This window comes from Sinohyriopsis cumingii, chromosome 2 (assembly GCF_028554795.1).
Source record: "Sinohyriopsis cumingii isolate HCF-2022 chromosome 2, ASM2855479v2, whole genome shotgun sequence".
Taxonomy (NCBI): Eukaryota; Metazoa; Mollusca; class Bivalvia; order Unionida; family Unionidae; genus Sinohyriopsis; species Sinohyriopsis cumingii.
In genome coordinates this window covers 66,920,859-66,942,268 of record NC_142962.1, presented here as the reverse complement: position 1 = coordinate 66,942,268, position 21,410 = coordinate 66,920,859, and the positions used below count along the sequence as shown (strand labels likewise).

The 21,410-nt window shown below is 35.2% G+C and overlaps 1 protein-coding gene across 2 annotated transcripts in view; it reads right to left on the bottom strand.

Annotated features, from left to right (window-relative positions):
- LOC149805080 (neutral alpha-glucosidase AB-like) overlaps window positions 1–21,410 on the bottom strand; it is a 97,180-nt gene that overhangs the window by 50,511 nt on the left and 25,259 nt on the right. For both annotated transcript variants that reach the window (XM_089947158.1, XM_089947167.1), the window contains exons 9-13: window positions 18,741–18,819; window positions 18,007–18,177; window positions 17,540–17,601; window positions 13,384–13,461; window positions 11,276–11,478 (exon numbers count right to left, since the gene is read on the bottom strand). In XM_089947158.1, coding sequence (XP_089803284.1) covers window positions 11,276–11,478; window positions 13,384–13,461; window positions 17,540–17,601; window positions 18,007–18,177; window positions 18,741–18,819 — 593 coding nt within the window. The remainder of the gene's footprint in view (window positions 1–11,275; window positions 11,479–13,383; window positions 13,462–17,539; window positions 17,602–18,006; window positions 18,178–18,740; window positions 18,820–21,410) is intronic.

Genomic DNA, 21,410 nt, shown 5'->3' with positions numbered 1-21,410 from the left:
TCCCGGGTTCTTCCTCCACCATTAATACTGGCCGCCATGTATAGCCTATCGTGTGTTGAAAAATGGCGTTAAACCCCACAACAACAACCATCCATTGCCACTTCAAGCCATCATAAGACAGTGTGCCAGTAGCCAAGTCTTCTCATAGATATATATGAATGAAAAAATCAATGTTAAAGTGCAACAACATTTTGCAGACCTAATGTTGGTCTTCCATAAAAAGCTGAAAAACTTTTAAGGGGGGGGGTTTGAGGGTCCTCCCCCAACGGGTCTCGAGGGGCAGCACCCCTGATCCAGGGGCCCCCCAGCCAAAAATACATTTTACACTCATAAAACACTGCTCCTGGTGCAATTTATGATCCTAAAATAAACCACAATAAGCATTTGAAAAACTAATAAACTTATCAAAAATGTTCAATTTTACTTTAATAATTTCACAGTATTTATAGTCAGATGAATTTGTTCTCCAATACTATTGATGCTGAAGTTATTTCATGTGCATCTCAGTGTTCTCATCATAATTAGGTCACAATAATTTGTCAATTTTTGCAGCAAATATATGATACTTCTCTCTTTTCATAACAAATCTGTAAAATAAACACCCAAGCATATCAACTATATACATATAATCCCATACATTCACTTATCTTTTTCTCCAATGGACACAACCAGTTGATATGCCAGTCAAGCTCTTTTTGTGGCTTTGGCAAAGATTTCTTTAGCCTTCCTTTTTGTCATCACTGACTTTTTTGGCTCGATGTGCAATCATTTCTCTTCCTTCTCAATGAGAGCCTTTTCCCTTTTAAGCTGGTGCTTGTATTAGCAACATGCAGAACACAGAGGGCTACATGTGTTCTCTCATGCAAGAAATCTTTCTTCTTATAGTAATTAACTGCACTTTTTCCAGATGCCTTCAGAGCTTTGATTTTTCCATGTGCAGCTTCTTGTGTAGGTGCTGTTCCAAACTCTTCCAACCGCGATTACCATAATTCAGATCTTTCTTGCAGAGGTCACAAAATGCCAGTCCTCTAGCATTCAGTTTTCTTATAAACTGACCAATTAAATTTCCGTCAACTTTTTGCTCCAGCCATTCCCATTTCCATGTGTATTTTAAACCTTTATCTAAACTTTTCGTATCATGCTTTCTCTCTCTCAACAAGTCAAGATGCCATGTTTTGCAAGCAAGTTTCTTCTTTCCATTGCCATCAGTTACCACTGCACAAAGATTCACTGGATGAATTTATACCTTGGACCAATCAGAATACTCTTTATAAGAGTCATGTGCAAATATATGGAACAAATAATTTACATGGGCCATTACATAATGGGACCAGACAGACTGTTTTTAAAAAACCAGATTGGAGATGATATAAAAAACAGACTATATCAAGAAAAATCTGATCACAGTCAGGAGAAAAGTGGAATTCCGCTTTAAAACAGAAAAATCAGGTCTGATTTTGACACGACGTCACAATGAAAGTAATGAAAATGTGAACTACCCCTGGCAATGATCAGATGAGACATCCACTTTTCTTGAGGGCTGTTCCAGTAAAACATATATCACCCCCCATGGACGGCACTTTAAAAAAACTTCTGTAGGAGGTTGTGCTTCAAACTATTTTGATTCTGACAGTGGAAGGTTGGTTAGGAAAATCACTTCTGTTGTGGGTTGTGTTAACAAAATGAGAAATCACTGGTGAGGTTGTCAGAAAAAAAGAAATGAATATATATTTAAAATCACATCTAATTCCCTCCTAGTGGTCTAATGTGAATAAAACATTCAGTCAGAAAATGATGCCAGTACACGTACTTTGTAAGAATTCATGTACTTTTAAGGCAGTGATACACGTTCCACAAATTACGTCAACGTCGTGGATATAAAACGTGTGCTTTGCGCAATATGCAATTTTTACTAAACTTTTAACTTTAAAAGTGCATTTCGCGAAGTGATTCGCACCGCCAGTAGCAGTATCGCAGCACTTATGCGACATCCAGAAAGATGGATACTTCAGTTCGACAGGAATGGCTGTTAAACTAAATTGACTGGTTCATTGGGCCCTGGAGCTAGCATTTTATGGACGAATTAACCTTATTTTCATCATGGAAGTTTTACAAATGCGTGTTTCAAATAAGGGCCACAAGGAAACCAAAATGGTTGAATAACAGGGTTTGTCTTCAGACGATGCTTTCAGTTGGCAAATTCTGACAGGTGATAGCTTTGATGATGATGAATTTCATGTATGTCGGTCTGTTGGACATTGGGAAAATGTCACTGGAAATACCAGTGTGTGATTTTGGGCCCAAAGTTGATGTTGAGTGCGAGTCCAATGTACAAGTTGGATGGACAATATGCCGGTTACATTTATTCAAGATACCCATGTCTGAACAAAGCAGAATATGGGAATGTTGGACTTAAAACCCTAATACAGCATTATGGAAGAGAAAAAATCTGGCATAAGAGGCAGCAAAGCACTGATACAAGGAAGTGAATCTTTGGCATAGTTCATGTTAGTGAAAATTCAGGGGTCTCGGGAATGCTCAATCATGCGTATTTGGATGCTATCTTTTTATTGGGGATGCAGAAAATCACTTTGCCGAGAGTCCTCCGTATGCTTATAATAGGTGGGCGGCAAAATTCAAAGACTTGCCAGTCCTGTTTCAGCAACCTGCTTAGTGGGAAAATGTGTAGATCAATTAGCTGTGCTGATTATTACAATGACAGAATTTAGTGGCTGAAAGCTCCCCCAATGTACTTGTCACAAATATGAGTACATCAAAGGAACATACTGCAATAGCTGGGCGGCAGGATCAAAGGCTTCAACTAGCAGCTGGGTGGGAAAATCTACTGATATTTACAGTACTTGAGTTTAGAGGCAGAAAGACGCAGAGACGTACATGTGGTCATTTATAACAGTACATCAAATAAACAACTTTAGCTTAAATTATCGTGTTCATTTCCGAGTGTAGTGGAATAAGCAGTGCATGTGATCTCCGAATCATGACATGTTGAGACTTAGGCTTGAATCAGTATTTTGGGGTTCAACGGCAAACTGATGAAGATTGTTAACAAGATTCAGGAGAGTGCTAAAGTTGCTAGAACTGATAGTTTGGATGGGACAGTAGCCAGGTGTAAGAAAGTGTGTGATGCCTAGCTAAGTGCTTTGAATAAGACATTCCTTGGATTGACAAAATTCAGACTCACTTTGATGGCCAAACAAGAATTTGTTGAAATTAAACTCAATGGCAACCCATAGTTCTTATAATTTGCACAGTTTCCTGGACTCCTAGTTTTCAAGTCCAGCGAGACCTCTGGAAAACTTTTCTTTTTGGAACAGAGATATCCAAGATAAAATACCCATGGGGCCAAACCTGTGAGATGTTGAAAACTGCACAACCATAAGGAACAGTAACTTGTTCACAGTAGTTATGTGTATGTGTTTCAGACAGCAGGCAATGAAAGGAGTTCTCAGCAAAGAATAATATTCATACACAGAGGAGGAGGATCATATTAAATTCAGAAACAATTAACAGATTAATGCTCATAGGGAACATCAGAGAATACCCATACAACATAATTACATATGTGTAGATCTATAGTTGGCAGAACCCCTAAGGCAACAAAAGAATAAAGAGACAAACTTTTATATCATGCAGATGTATGACCAAATGAAGTACATGCCCTCTATCTGTAAAAATTAAATGACATTAAACATAAGAAACTGACTGATCTGTGTAAACTCAAAGCAAGAGGGATAAAATTTGTCCCGTTTATGTTCGGTTCTAACTTCTTCCTATGTATATTTTGATCATGGTGATATTTTCTGCAGACCTTTTGGCACTTAGTTCCAAGCCATCATTTGGTATTTGTATTAAAATCGGATTACTATTATCTAGTACACAACATTTTGAAGCAGTGTCATTAATGATGAAATATATAAAAAAAATACTTGATGCCATTCTGATATATGGATTCTTTACTACACTATTAATCTGTTCATCCTGATTCTTTTTTTTACCATCTCCTTTAGTTTTACTGGTACCGGTATTTTTAATAAAATTGTAACTTCTATTTTCTTGCAATCTAAATATTTGTAATCATGTATTATTGTCCAAAGGTAAAATGTGCTTAGTTTTGTTGTAAAATCTAAAACTACAGTAAAACCTGTCATGGGCGACCTCTGCTATGAGCGACCACCTGTCATTTCCGACCACAATCGTAATGCACGGATCGATTTTACAATATAAACGCTCTGTTATCAACGACCACCTGGAGGAACATGGCTCCAAAATAAACACAATTTTAGAACCTGTTAACTGACTATGAATCAAGTATATAATAATGGTCCAGCTGAATTGTTAGAAAAATTTAAATTCTTTTGATAACATCATAATTAGCTGTCAAATATAGAGTAAGCCTCTGGTCTTTCTGTCATCCCAACCAAGACCCCACCACATCCACGTGACCATGCCCAATGACATCACAGTAATAATCGCTAGACAACTAGGGATGACATCTCTTTGAGTATTTTGATTTCAGTAGAGCCTTAACAGATTGGAACAGTAAGAAAGAGTGACAGATATTTAAGTTTTAGGGTGATATTTAACAATGGCTATTCCTCCCGCCACCACTTCCTCACTGGAGATCACACACACACAACTTCCTGAAATCCTGGCAGCACCCCTGCAGGGAAAATAACTTGACATTTATTTGATTTTATTGGTCTCTGGTTATCCCATGGTATTTCTGATACTTGAACATTATCTTACAGTGTGTCCAGTCAGCATGGTTGAAAAAGGCTTACAACCATTGAGAGTTGTTGAAGGACTCGCATTACTACAGGTATGAAAGAACGAGAACCATACTATAAATAAGTGAAGATAAAATATGAAGTAAATATGGGTTTGACTATCCCTGATTGGTTGATAATGAAAGTAATATTTTAGTAAAAAGAATCTTTTGAGAGCTTGTCCTACTTGTAACTGAAAAAAGTGAGGGACATTGTTTTATTAGCATAATTTCTGTCCCTTTACAGATCTGAGTTTGGAAGACTCTTTACTGTAATCAGCAGCTGACTCTGGTGCAGTATTGAAAGCACACATTTTAAATTTGTGTAGGTCCAGAAAATGTTGCAGCTGTTATGGTTTTCTTTTCACAAAAGCTATTAAATTTTAATATCATGGTGTTTGCAGAGGTTTACAGTGGGAACTGAATTAGTACAGCGAGTCCGGATTTCTTGAGTTTTGTACAGAAACATGGAATCCAAGCAGAATACATCAAGAAATGTAGAGGTTTTCAATCTTGGATGGATTTAATCTCCTCGTTGCATTTCACATTGATATGCATATTCATAAACATTTAGTATAGTAGTAGGAAAAGTATTTGACAAATTTAGATAGATATCATAAATAGGTCAAACAGTACATGGGTGGGGGGGACAAGATCAGAAGAACAGACTGGAATGGAGAAGTATAACAGAAACAATAATGAGTAGAAGTGTGCCTCTTTTTTATGTGTGCAACATTATTTTCTCAGTTTCATTAAGAAATTACATCAAAGGGAAGACAATAAAGGGTGTACAGTTAACTAAACCAATGTGAATTTAGCTACTTAAAAGACGTATCAAATCAATTTTAACCTTCTGGTTACATCTGTTCTGCTCTGTTTCTGTCCATTCTGGTGATTATGTCCAACGAATCAGTATGGTTGGAAAAAAATTTGGCAAACTTGGCACATTATGATTACTGGTATACACCGTACTTCTGCCTGAAAGATGTGAATAATTTTATTTCTTGGTTTGTTGATTCTGGTTGTTGCTCAGTTCAAATGCATCACTGAAAATCATTGATGCATTCTCATACTTTGTTACAAATATGTATTATAGATGCATATCTCCAGATATTGGTTGTTGTTGTTGTAGTGTTTAACGCCATTTTTCAGCACACGATAGGCTATACATGGCGGCAAGTATTAATGGTGGAGGAAGAACCCAGGAAAACCCTGGAAAGAACCACTGACCCATGAGAAGCTACTGGCAAGCTGTCTCACCTACTGACATTGGCTGAATCCGAGACTCGAACCCACGCAGGCAGAGGTGATCCAGATATTGGTGAATATAGCTTGAATAAGTAATAACAGTTCTAGTTGGAACAATGGATATCGTTAGAGAAACTTTAAGTGAGCTAAAATGTAAACTTTTTGGCAGCGCGTGATGCAGGATTGCTTAAGACTTCTCATACGTTCACCATGAAAAATCCATTTGTACAAACTGATGATGACTTTTTGGTAACTGTCAGAAAGGCATAACTGACGATATTCCAAGGTCTACAAAAATGACTAGTCAAAATTTATGAACTCATACAGCCGTGGCAAAAATGATGGACTAGTATCTTTGCTGCTGTTGGTACAGTTGATTAGTTGGTTGATTTAGTTTGGTTTGATTTTCTTGGTGGTGGTGGTGGGGGGGTAACAATATATTAGGTGGAGGAACAACCCTGAAAGACCACCAACCCAAACTTGTTGATCTGTGACAAAAACTCACTTAGTAAGATGTGCAAGTGATGTAAAAGCAAGCACCTTAGTATACTTAGGAACATGGAGCCTCTGTTGATTTGATGTTTATCTCCAACAGCCGAAGTCATTTAGACATGAGATCTCGGTTTTCGGTAGATCATTATGGCCTTTACACCATTTTCAGATGAAGAGAATCTATATATGGCAGCCAGTTTTACTGCTAACGAAAATCAAAGTACTTCTGAGACACCAAACACCATGTATGTTGAACCACTGAACTTCCACAAGTAACTGACAACATTCTCATTTACATATTGGAGGCAAGTAATCACATGACAAGCATCTTGTACCACTCGCCCATGGAAGCCCATCAGATCTGTATCACAAGACAAGCATCTTATACCACACTGCCATGAAAGCCCCTCAGGCCATAGGTATAAGTCTCAGATGAAAGACTAGAAGTGGGAGATAGAACCTGTGACAACTAGATTGAAAGTGCAGAATATTACTGCTAGGCCATCAGTGATGATGACGATTGCTGTTGACAATACAATTAACTGCAATGACATTGAATGTACGAGTACGCTGGGAAAAATGATTCCTTGACTTTCATCCATTTTTTAAAATCTAATTAATGATATAAAAATGTTTGACTTGCTATATTTCTTTTGTTTTTTTAAACTTTATATCAGTCTTGCAACAAGCATAAAAATAAGACATTGGTAACTGAAATATATGTTCTTACAAGAAATGATATATGATATAGTGTAAAAGTAGGAGAAATAATGCAACATCACTTCCACAGGCATTAATGTTTTTTTTCTGACAAATCATGAATTATAAGTTTACCAAAACATGTATTTAAAAAAAATAATAACAACGAATCATAGCATCTGACCACACAGTTAAAGCAATACAAGATTTAACTATTATTCTAATCAAAAGCAGCATGCCTGAGAACAAAGAAAAACAGCAAAATATAGTGATCTTTTTAGTAAACACACAGTTTAGTAAGGATACAAATTCATGATTTCTGTATTAGAATAGAAATCCATTTTATAAAATCTATATTCATGGACATTAAATTAGTAGGTATTAAGGAACTGATCAATGACATACAAATAATAAACCACCATGAAAATTTGAGATTTCACAGAGTATCAGAGACATACATGGCTGACAGACAAACAAACAAAAGGACAAAAGATTGATTATAATGAATGAATACAAATAAAAATACGTAATAGATTATATGATCTATAAGTATTCAGTAGATTACCTCCAGCCAGCTGTTATTTAAATCGCTTCTGTCCCCAACCCAATATTAAAATCGCTTCTACCGCCCACTAACCCATAGCCAGAAATTATGTTAAAAAAAAAGTGTTTTTCGATTAAAACATATCTGACGGTGGATCATAATTTTTTTAAACTGCTTCTGTTGTGGGTTGGTTGAATTTGAAAGTGCCTTCCCCACCGGGGGATATATGTTTTATTTGAACAGCCCTGAACCAATTTAGTGCCAGGCCGCCAATGTAAAAGCTTCTAGTGATTGATAATTTTTTACCGGAACTTTTGTGATGACAAGGTGCAGATAATATTCAACAATCCGGAATGAAATGACTTTGGTAAAACTAATTCTGCATTAAATTTCTGAACAACAATTAATATTTTATTTAAGATCAGTAAAGACGCCTACATGACTGTAGGTGGATACTTTCATAGCTGCCAACCTTCCAGGCTTGCAATTAGTGAAAATAGGGATAAAAAGTAGTGATTTTTAACATGGATTAGTGAAAAATACCATGACAGTAACTCCATCCACTCTGACCGTCAATACTACAATATATCAAGATTGCAAAATAAAACTAAAACACTACATATATGCAGAAATATATCTGCATTTCTATGTATTATGGTGTTCATAAACTTCACTTGTTCTTGTGGTTATTTATCAAGACATACTGTGGCAGACTTGAACTTCCTCAACTGCTTGATCATAAATTTGCTTTCTAAACAGTTCAGACTTCCAGACTTCTTGCCTGCTGGTTGATCCTGGTGACTAAAATTGCTGACAAATTTTCTGCAGCTAAGGAGGCCCTAAAGTCTGTGTTATTTTTTCTCACTAGAGAAAATACTCTTTCGCTGTCACTGTTGCTGTGAGGTTTGGTTCTTCCACAGGAAAATTTGGAAATGATTTTCGAGTCAGGGAACATTTGTCGGAACAAATGTTTAGCGTGGTCTCCAGCTGATAAAGGTTGATTGTGTTCAACAAGAAAACTCACAAATAATGCTTCAGTGTTGGTAGCTTGCAGGTCTTCCGCCGATGCTTAAAATATTCCAGAGCTGAAATCTGCAAATTCTTAATTTTCCCAAATTCTACGTGTTTTTTGCAACCGATGTGCTTCCTCACATCGTCTCTGCCACAATGCCCAATACTAAAATTTGTGGCATACTGTGTGCAAAAAGTATGATGTATATCAATGTGTAATGGCAGAATGCATGGCCAATTTTTGATATATTCCAAATTAAACTTCACTTTTTGAGCAATACATTTTGTTTTCCTTGGTGGTGAAGACATTTTCAAGATCTTACATGTGATGCTGAACGGTAACTCAAATCAGTGTTGGTGACACATGTGCGGAGCAAAATTCCGGTTAGGCCCCAGTTTCTCTCAAAAGCATTTGTAAAACTCTCTTATACATATAGATTAAAATAGGCTAAAGTGCTTGCTACCGGGCCAACTGTACTAATCAGCTGTAGTTCTACTAATTTCACGACCAGCAGTACTGCCAATATCAAGACAGCTTGGTAACATTTGACTTTTGACTTTGTATGAATTGGACTTGTTTTCTGCAACGAGGAAACTCCAAAACCAAAAGAATCATATCAACATTTAATTTAAATAAACAAATAAATTTTAATTAAAATCTTTTTTTTTCAAAAAAAGTGGCTTTATTGCTATGAATGACAAGCAGAAACTAGGAAGTTACAAGGCACAAAACATTTTGAAATTGTTTTAACTGGGTAATCATCATTCTTGGACACAACAAAGTCAAGATGTTAAAGAACTGCTGATGTATTGCTGCACATCTTACACCATATTAATTAAACCAACGTTTTCCATATTGCCATCTTTGACTCTTAATTGGTAAATTTCGAGGAAAACAGATTCCTAAATCAATTATCTACATTAGAATAAAACCAGTTTGAAGTGAACTCATTGAGACCTCCAAAATAACTTCACAATTCCTTACATCCTTATTATAATGCTGTTATATTATGCTTCAACTGGCACATTGGTTCAGTTTGTGCTAACCAATAATTTGATGTATTGTGTTGATACTGTGTTTTACTGGTACGAAAGAACACAGAAAAACTGAATAAAACTAATATTGCCATGGCTTACACTTGTCTGTGGTGGAGTAGGAAGTACATCATGTTTTGGGTTTGTCTCACTTTATTAGGCCCATTTTTACCCTGGGGAAGTCTTTGGACTGGCCCAAATCTTGAAAGGGAACACTGACTGATTTACACTATTAAGGTCTCTAACTGAGCTGTAAATCATACTGGTGGTCTTAGAAACCCTTCTCAGAAAGATAATAATGCTGGCCATATGCAATTACAACCAACATATTCTAATACCAGTAATAAAGGAACTAAGAAAAACACTTTCAAAATATAAAAACATCTATAGTAAAAGCAGTGTTAAGTACATTTGATTTAATTTATATTTGATTTAATTTAATTGTCTGTATGTAAGTTTTAAAAAAAAAATTATATTTTAAATTTCATTACATGTCAATGCAATGTAATTTTGTTTACTAGGAAGTTAGTATTTTCCAGAAAATTCAGTTTGACCCGAATCTTTTCATAAATATCTAATAATAGAAACACTGTTTCTATTTCTGACTTAGTTCCCGACCTTGATTCAGAAATCACTGAGACAATTCAACAACTTTTTATTTTTTTTTATTTTCTGAGTAAAATGATTGGTTTTTATCAAGGTCACACTGGGAGTACATGACTTTATATGTAAACAACCTCTATTTCACAATTCTGGGTTTTCTGAAATTGCACAGTATTCTGGTTTTATACCAATGTCTTTAGAAAAATTAGTTGGGCCTTTACACTGGAAAGTGTTTGTTTGTGACTAGTTTGTAGTTACATTTTAATTTTTATTCAAATTATTTGGATTCTAAAAGATTAATTCTTTTTCCTGGAAATATTTGATTGCTCATACAGAATTCTTGGACAAAGACATTTCTCTAAATTTTATTTGGAAATTCAAACACCAGAATATTATTGTTTGTGAATCAACAAAGAATGGCAGACTCAACAGCACAATACTGACTACAGTATACGCCATCACCTTCCATTTTGGAATTTTCGTCAGGACTCAAACTTGAATTCATTAGAACCTTTCATTACTAGGGCTTCTAAAATTTAATTTGTGGATTGTTCTTGGATTAATTGTAGATTTGATTCTTAAAACCGTAAGTTATTTTTTCATTTTTACAGTGTTTTTCCAGGGAAATAAATTATTTGTTAAAATTTTCAATGCTTGTTGTTTTCACTCTTTCTTTTGTTACTGTTTATTAAAGCCTAAACATATAACATAAGAGCAGAAACTGGGTTTCTGTCAGTTTTTTGTTCTGATTTTGTCTCAATGTTAAAAATGGCAGGTTCTGGTTGACTTGCTCAGGACCAGCTTTGAACACGCAGGCTTAGAATCACCCACAAGCGACCTTACTGTAATGGTCTTACCTGGCCAACACCAGCCTTCATACTCCACTCCATTATTAGTCTTGACCATCAGATCCTTGCTCTTGGCTTCACTGTAAACTTTAAAGTTATCATCCCTTTTCAGGTGAGGATCTACAATGGTCACCATCCTACGACCCTTGGCACCAACATGTTTCAGCATGTCAACAGGATTTGGGAACTTGTCATTGGCCCAGGTGAAGTATCTGACAAGAGGGAGTATTTTTTGTATACTTGCAGGCTTAGGAATCATTGTTAATGGAGGAAACAACATGATGAATGGGTGAGCGATTTGCAAATGTGAATATACCTCTGCCTTTCGTGCATCCCACTCCAAGTTGAATTCACAATGCTTTGCCCAACACTACATCCAGCTTCGAGTCAAAGCAAGCAAGAACAAAAGTGCGTTAGGACAGTCATTTGTCAATATGCATAACTTCAGATAATAACCATAATATGTACCAACTTTCACAGCATTTCATAAACAAAAACTGCAGGACTAGTTACATTCTGTCACATACCGCATTCAGCTGCATGATTTAAACAGCAAAATCTCTGACAAGAATTATTAGAGGACAGTAGTTTTTCAATATGCACATCTTTAAATAATGACCGTAACCTGAAACTTCATGATGAGCCACTGAAAATCAAGACTCTTATTCACAAGATTCTGCTATTAGGCTGCAAGTAAAAAAGGGCAACATCTAAAACAAAATCATATGAGCAAAGAGATTTGTTGATATGTGCATCTTCTGATTATAACATTTTCAAATTTCATTGTAGATTCAATGAAATCTGTGATTCTGATTGTGTCCACAAGATTCTGCCACAGACTACATCCAGCTGCAAGTCAGAAAGGGCAACAACTCTTTAAATAAAATCACCTAACAGCAATTTGTTGACTCATGAATCTACTGATGATAACCATAATGCATACATAGTTTCAGGGTGATTCATCAAAAAACAGACATGTTAAATTCACAGTGCATTCATTTCAGGACAAAAATAATAAGTAACAAATATCATGGGAGGAAAGTGATTTGTTTAAATGTGCATATTAATATGGTGATTTGATTTTATATATGCCAAGTTTTATGGCAATCCAATGAAAATTGTAAGACTAGTTACATTCACAACATTGAGTTATACACTGCTGCATTCAGCTGTGTCAGAAATGGCATATGAAATATATACAAAGTAGTTTGTTAATATGCATATCTTCAGAACTGACCATAATATTTAAAAACTTTCTTGGCAGTTTATCAAAAACCTTGGGACACGAGGATTTCTATATTCATCCACCTCAGTGGGGTATAAAAATGATTAAAAGAGGAAAATATGCATTTGCCTCATTGACTGCAAATATATTATCAATGAAGGGAAAAGCAAGAAAATCTATTCATATTAAAAAGTATCACCAGAATAAAATCCAGATCGTGTGATATGATAGGAAGCCATAATTCAGAGTGTGTATGGTAATAGTGTGTGTATGTGATTTTTAATGTAGCTTTAAAAAAAATTTCAGTCATATCGACATGATGTCTGCAGTGTGGCAGTTTATAGTGATGTCCAGCACTGGGGCATCATGTTGCAGACATGTAGCATGTTGTTCCACCCAGCCACATTATCCTGACACCAGGCTGACCAGTCCTAATACTGACCTCTTAATGCTGAACACCAAGCGAGGCAGTTGTTAGTACCATTTTAACAAGTCTTTGGATGACTCGGCAGGGGATTGAACCCACGACCTCCCGCATCTGAGGCGGACGCTCTAACCACTAGGCCACCAGAGCAGTGTGTTTGGTAACAGAACTTGATGTTTGTATTATATGACAAGTATGACCATGATGCTATTTTACTTCACAATCAAGATAATTGCACATTTAAACTGTCTGGAAGTCAGAAAAAATATTTCTCTTTGTTGTTAACTGTAAAAACTTCAATGAATGTGATTATTTCTCTGACATTTTATCTCCTTAAAATTGAATTATGAAAAATATGCTCATTCATTTGGAAGCCAATGCTTTTAAATAGTGAAGTGTGATACTTGTTTAAAATGATGTATTGCTTTCCAAGATGTATAGGATCATCTGATCATTGACAAATCATACCTTTTCCCATCAGTGTGTTCAATATCCAGCCAAATGACATCAAGAGGGATATCTACCTTGTCAAAATTTGCATCAACACTGAAAAAATATGCACAAAATTCAGTGAGTGAATTAAATCAGACAAGAGGTTTAATATGAACATGAAATGTAGATCATAAAATAAAAAAAGTATTACAAGAGGTAACCGATGCTCTACTGAAAGAAAAGAACTTCCAGGAATCCAGGAAAAAAAATCATGTTCCTTCTTTTTGTGTGAATGTTGAAACCATCTCTGATATTCTTGACTGATAATATGATTTTAAACCTGGTCATGGTGCTGGCCATATTTGAGATCAGACCAGCACCATTTTCATTTAGGGCTAACTTTGTTATGTTGACTCAAATGAATGGACAGATGGACACTGCAAAAAACAAGGTCTAATATCAGGCAGACACCAAATGATGGGATAGACAAACATTGTAACCATTGGAAGGATTCAGTATAGGATTTAGCCTGATTAACTGTATAATGGAGAACTCTGAGTGACAACGGATCAATAAAAAATAATTTATTTTGATTATTCTCAGATAAATAAACTGATGTAATGAAATATAAATAAATCTGTCACAAGTATAAAGATTACCAAAAAGATCATCACATTAGTTAATTCAGATTACTATTTGCTTAACTGCAGCAAGGTGGGTTTTGTTAACCAGTAATTGATGTACTTTTCTGTCACAAGATTTTTAACCAATTATTGATGTTCTACTTTTCTGTCATAAGATTTTGATGGATATTCAGCAGATTCAATGCAAATGGTTCATAATCAATGTCAGAGGATTGCTCTGAATGTTACAAGATATACTATCTTCAGGTAAACTGAAGCTGATTTGCCAAATTCTGGCCCACAAAATATCAACAATGTATATTCCTTTTCCATACTCTGGATTATTGATGGTATGTATTGTAGTTCCACTTAGTAACATAGCTGCCAACCTTCCGGGCTTGCAATTAGTGAAAATAGGGATAAAAAGTAGTGAAGTTGGACATGAATTAGTGAAAAATACCATGACAATAACTCCATCCAATCTGACAGTCAATATTACACTATATCAAGATCGCAATATAAATTAAAACACTACATATATGCAGAAATATATCTGCATTTCTATTTATTACGGTATTCATAAACTTCACCTGTCCTTGTGGTTATTTATCAAGACATGATACTGTGGCAGACTTTAACATCCTCAACTGGTTGATCGTAAATTTGTTTTCTAAACAGTTCAGACTTCTTGCCTGCTGGTTGATCTTGGTGACTAAAATTGCTGACAAATTTTCTGCTGCTAAAGAGGCCCTAAAGTCTGTCTTATTTTTCCTCACTAGAGAAAATACTCTTTCGCTGTCACTGTTGCTGTGAGGAATGCACAGGAGCTGCAGCACTTTTGGTTCTTCCACAGAAAAATTTGGAAACGATTTTTGAGTCCAGGAACATTTGTCGGAACAAATGTTTAGCGTGGTCTCCAGCTGATAAAGGTAGATTGTTTTCAACAAGACAACTCACAAATAATGCTTCAGCATTGGTAGCTTGCAGGTCTTCTGCCAATGGCTTAAAATATTCCAGAGCAGAAATCTATAAATTCTTAATTTTCCCAAATTCTATGTGTTTTTTGCAACCGATGTGCTTCCTCACATCGTCTCTGCCACCATGCCCAATACTAAAATTTGTGGCACACTGTGTGCAAATAGTATGATATATATCAATGTGTAATGGCAGAATGCATGGCCAATTTTTGATATATTCCAAATTAAACTTCACTTTTTGAGCAATACATTTCGTTTTCCTTGGTGGTGAAGACATTTTCAAGATCTTACATGTGATGCTGAATGGCAACTCAAATCGGTGTTGGTGACGCATGTGCGGAACAAAATTCCGGTTAGGCCCCAGTTTCTCTCAAAAGCATTTGTAAAACTACTCTTATACATATGGATTAAAATAGGCTAAAATGCTTGCTACCGGGCCAACTGTACTAATCTGCTGTAGTTCTACTAATATCGCGAGCAGCAGTACTGGACCGTTTCGGCAACTGCCAATATCACGAATAGCGCTTAACGGGAAATTGGTTATTTTATGAAAGATTTAAAACAATTGAGAACTGGAGAAATCGTGAATTTTTGGCTTGCGGCATGAATCTGTGAATTGCTGAAAAAATCGTGAAATTCACGCCAAATTCATGAGGGTTGGCAGCTATGTAGTATATATAAAAGCGAATTTAAATGATTCACTATCTCACAACCAGTCTATTGTAGCCAGACAACTTGTGTCTCATATTGCAATGCTTCAACTGCCACACCAACCGCCACCTCCTCTACATGCCTTGATTTCTCAGCACCAATAAGTTTGTGTACAAACATAACCCTCATGGGTCACCAACAATGATGCAGCATACAGCCAGGATATTAGTCCTGAAATGTCAAATTTAACCCTCACAACCAGACACATTTATCAAATACATCAAAAACTAATATTTAATTGATATGATAAAGAAAGTAATCCAATTATCATATCCATTGTCTGTTTACAAATGTCAGGTTTTCATTACCAACCTAACTGCTGGCTACAATAAAAGATAATATTTAACACAAAGTTAATATTATATCATTATCTAAAAATGCTAACAATTACAAGAAATGGGCTTGACAATGTTGTTACTGGATTTTGGGCTTCACACAGCTGTTGAGTTCTTGTCTTTGATGGTTATGACCATAGGAAAATGTCACAATCATAACTTGATCAACATAGGCTATGTACAGCTTTTGTGGCCTGACGCACAAAGATAAATGAACCTTGAACAAAACAAGGTACCAGGTGAAGACCAAAAAGTGATGTGACAGTACATGTATCACTTCCTTTATAGACAAGGCATTTCATCTACTTTATAAAAGTTTCATCTGCATGATTAAATTGCAGTACAATTAGCAACATAGAAATATATCACAAAATTTTAACTTGTCATCACATAAACAGAAATTTCTTACTTAAGAAGGAAAAGTAAAAGTTGTTTGTCTCAACAAATGCAGGGCAGAAAAAGTTCTTGTCAAAAAATTTGATTTTGGAAAGACTCAAATAAACAAAATCAAAAGAGATAAGAATAATATTTTGCAATGGGAAAATGGAACAAATGGAAAAAGAATGATTCTAAATGCCACTTTTAAGAATTAAGAACTATTAATGCATGTTCCTTTGAGACAAGTCTATTCTTAACACAAAACCTTTTGAATATTAATATTACTTTAAAATGGAGATATTAAATACTTTGAAGTTACATGTAGCTTTCTTACTTCATATACATACATATAATTCTCACAAATATAATCCCCTCTAGAAATGACACACCTTTTATAAGGCCACTTTCTTAGTGCTGAAGAGGTGGCCTTATAAGAGAGGGATCACTGTATTCTGATAACCATCCCAATGATTTCGATGCTTTACCCATCAGTAACTGCACTGTTCAGTAAAGTGGATGCACATTATAGTACTGTGATTGCATTACTTAAAAGTTTTATGCACCGTCCTGGTACAGCATGGTTTTTCTTTTATGGGGATATTTGACTTTTATATTATGCCAGTGGTGTAAAAAAAAACATGCTGTAGACAAAAGTTGACACCAAAAGAGACAGATTAACATAGCAAACACATGGTTCAAGATCAAGTTGACATCAAATGATGGGATAAATGGATACAGCAAGTATGTTGAAAATCAAGATGTCACCAAATGACCACAGATGGGTATATAGTAACCATGAAGTTTAACATCAAGTTCAAATGAAATGAAGGGACTAATATTACAAACATTTGATCTAACATCAAGCTGACACTAAATGAAGGGAAAGATGGACACTGCAACTGTAACACCAACTAAATGAACATACTGACATTAGCAACCGTAAGGTTTATTATCATGCTGACACCAACTGAAGGAAAAGCTCAAAATGGTAACCATCAAGTTGACACCAAATGAAGGTTTAACATCAGGCTGTCAGGAAATGAAGAGATGGATGAACATTGTAACTATACAGTTTGCTCTTTGCGACATTCATTGCCTTCCAGGTAAAAAGTATACAGAAAACATTTTATTCCTTCGGATTTATTAAACCATGGCAATCTATGCTTACTTTTTCACATCTTCTTCATCATTGTAATTCCAACGGCACTGGTGATAAGAAATGGCAAATAACTGAAACAAAAAAAAAAAATCTGCAACCTGACTAAATAAAACTAAGTGATTGATGCTGAAGTACTTAAATCAAGAGTATTCAAAAAAGAATAAGAATGAAAACAGCTATTATAAACTTCAGAGGTAAAACTTGGTATGTTTCTAAGTAATAAGATGGAAGAGGAAAACATCAAGAATGGCTAATTCTATGTGAAATAAACCTTAATTGATATAAACAATAGTGTGTGTGTGTCTGTGAATTTCTGTACCAATCATAGTTACAACAAAGAAATTCTTTGTTGTTGCAATGGAAAGGTCATCTCCAGTTGTGATGCTACATTTCTTCACAAGAGTGACAACATGGTACAGTGAGTGTAAAAAATGCTGAAGTCTGACTTGCTAAGACTTCTGTTTAAACTGACTTACTGGAGGGAGAAAAGTGGTGCCAGTAAGCTGGGCATATTGGTAGAAGACATCCTTGACAGTGGGTCCCAGCATGATAAAGACATCAATTACACCACTCTCTGACATCCAATGGGTGTCAACTTGTGGCATCTCATTCCCCTTGACCAAATCTGCCATCTTGGAAAAAAAGTTCTGAAACAAAGAAGATTGCAAATTTACCCATAATGATGATAAAATCATGCAATAACACCATTTTAATCCAGACAATGATAGACAATATATTTTCTGATACCAAAGGAACTTTTCATGATCAATTATAGTATTCCCCACTCCATGGCATCTTGTCGTAAATGCAATCTTTATTCTGCATAGTCTTCATTAATATTTTTTGAAAATTCAGCATGTTGCATTCTCTTGATATCACTCCAATACCAGCTGCAGCCTGTACACATTATGCACTCTTTCTTTGGAAACTGACTCTTTCAGCTTTCTGTTGAAAAAATTAGTGAATGTGCAGTTTTATACCCATCACTTTGAGTGTCCCATGCCATAGTGGTATTGGCACTGATGTTGAGAAATATCCTTTGGAATTCAAAACTTTGGGCAGTTTGATTACAAGTCTAGAAATTTACATCCCAGATATACTGAAGAAATCTGGGCAAAGCTAAATCTTTGGGAAGCCATCTCCTTCAATTAGACATCCTGCTAGTCACATAATGTTAATCAATGAGTCCTAGAGTGTATCAATTACCTACCTTGTCAGCAACATTGGAGCCAATGTCAATCCAAGTCTCTGCAGCATTGTTCCAGTAGACACCAACGGTCCTCTGAGTACTTTGGAAAGACATGACATTGAATTAAATGTATAATATATCTAATTTTAAAACTGGATCCAAGACCAAAACATTTGTAAACCTATTCCCAAAACAAAAATCTTTGATGTTGTGATTAAGGTCATAACTGTTCCCTTTTTTCTGTGAAATGCATAGAAACAAATGCATCTGTTAGTTAATGTTTAAAATTTTGAAATCTAAGAACAGTATAGATACTACTGGAAAAATTTGCAAAAACATCATTAACATGCTCTGAACCTTAAATAAAATAAAGTGCAATTTTGTACCCAGTTTTCATTCAGGCCTACATATTTAAATATGAGAACAAAAAAAAAAGACTTTATTCACATGCCACACAATGAAAGGATGCATGACAATAAAAATAACATGAAGGCTAAAAAACATTTATTTATAAATGAATAAAACTTGAGGGTTGATTAAAACTGTTATAATTATTACACTGTTCAACTGTATTACAAGCAAATACAGTGTTAAATATTTAATTTACTTGGCACTACACAGTCATTATCTAACTACATGTTACTGCATATATATTTGGTATTTTATCTACTGTATAAATAGTACTGTTAGCGGAATCAGCACATGAACCATATCAAAGACTAAAGAATAAAAAAGAACAATCTTTTCTATCATATTAGTTGACAAGAAACGATTAATGGTATTTTTTTTTAATTTACTGTTCTTATAATCTCCTTGAAAAGCTATTATTATTGTCAATCCCTAAAAATCCAACTTTACTGGGTGAAAGTCACAGGTTATGAGTAACCTTGGCCTGATGTACACAGTTCATGCATAAACAATTACCCTAATTAATCACTACATGTGTGCCCTCTTGAAATAAAAAACAGCCAACAAGTAGCCCACACACCTAATTAATATATTCAATTACATGTACAAAACACTATTAACCTGCTGAGGGCAATATATCACAATACACAACATAAATCACTAATATGGAAAGTTTATCAAAGAATTATATATTATATTTTATTCCTACTTTGAACTGCACTGGTTAGAAAGGGTCTTCTAAGAAGGCTAGGCTGTATATTGGACTAGCATGGACAAATTAATGTTATTGTTGTCTTGGGTTTAACACTGTTTTTCAGCACATGATAGGCTATACTAAGTGGTTAATTTAACTGGTGTAGGAAGAACCAAGGAAAACTCCAGTAAAAACTATGACCTACTGGAAGCTAAAGGCAAGCTTTTTCATATATCCACAGTAGCCAAGCCCAAGACCTGAACCCAAGAAGACAGAGGTGAGATGGCAGTTATCGGTAAAGGCACGCACTTTAAACCACTCAGCCACCACAGGCTCCAGTGAATCAATATAAAATGAAGGTCACTATGATCATCTTTAGTTTGAGGAGTGTAATAGTTGTTGTTGTTGTGGGGTTTAACGCCATTTTTCAGCACACGATAGGCTATACATGGCGGCCAGTATTAATGGTGGAGGAAGAACCCGGAAAACCCCGGAAAGAACCACCGACCCACGAGAAGCTACTGGCAAGCTTTCTCACATGCCCACATTGGCTGAATCTTAGACTCGAACCGCCGCAGACAGAGGTGAGATGGCAGTGATCCGTAACGAAGAGCGCTTTAGACCACTCGGTCACTCGAGTGTAATAGTAGCAGTGATGTATCCAATTATCAAGTTTCATGACTGACAAACAACACCCAAAAAATGATCTTTGAAAAAAATATGAAAAAGTCACTGGACATCAAGATGTCTTTTGGCAAAAAGAATATATAACTTTTCAAGAGGCATCTACTCTCCAAGTTTCATGATTCTTGGACAGGTAGTCTGACATCCGAACCACTCGTGTGGTCAGGAGCTAAATGCAATATAGAAAGCAAAGCCATTAAAGGATGAAATACAGGTCATGATAATTTTCTTTTTTTAGTATGAGTATGGTAGTAACAGAAATGCAGATCATCAATTTTATGATTTTAGCATAAACAGAGCCTGAGATATGGTTCCCACACTTTGCTAAAGATCAATTTCCAGGGGTTTTCCAGGATTAAATTACTTTTTTCAAGGTTCACATATGACCATTACTGAATGGATTTAAAGAACATTTTAGCTTACAAAACATGCATTTTCTAAATCTGAAGATGTTTCTCTTTCAAGACTCTCCAAAACATCTAAGTCAGAAAAGATTATCAGGTACAAAACCACAAAATGTATCACATGAAACAAGTTTGATTATATTCCTACAAACTGGCCTGTAAAGTCATTTCAGTGTAAAAAATAAAAATTCTAGCTTTATTTTGCTGCATTATGTTACTAAGTGGGAAAAACATACTGAAAATAAATTATGTTTTGTTTCCTTTCAAACCATTATTTCTAAAGAATTCTATAGCAATTTATATATATATATATATATATATATATATATATATATATATAGACACACACACATCTCATAGAAAGTAACATTTACAGCATATAAAAAAATATGCAAATAATTAGAATATTGTCTTGCAATGAAAAGAGTTTAACTCTGAATTTATCTGTCAATAAAATTCCAACAAGATTTCTCAAACAACCTATCTCCTTAAGATGATCTG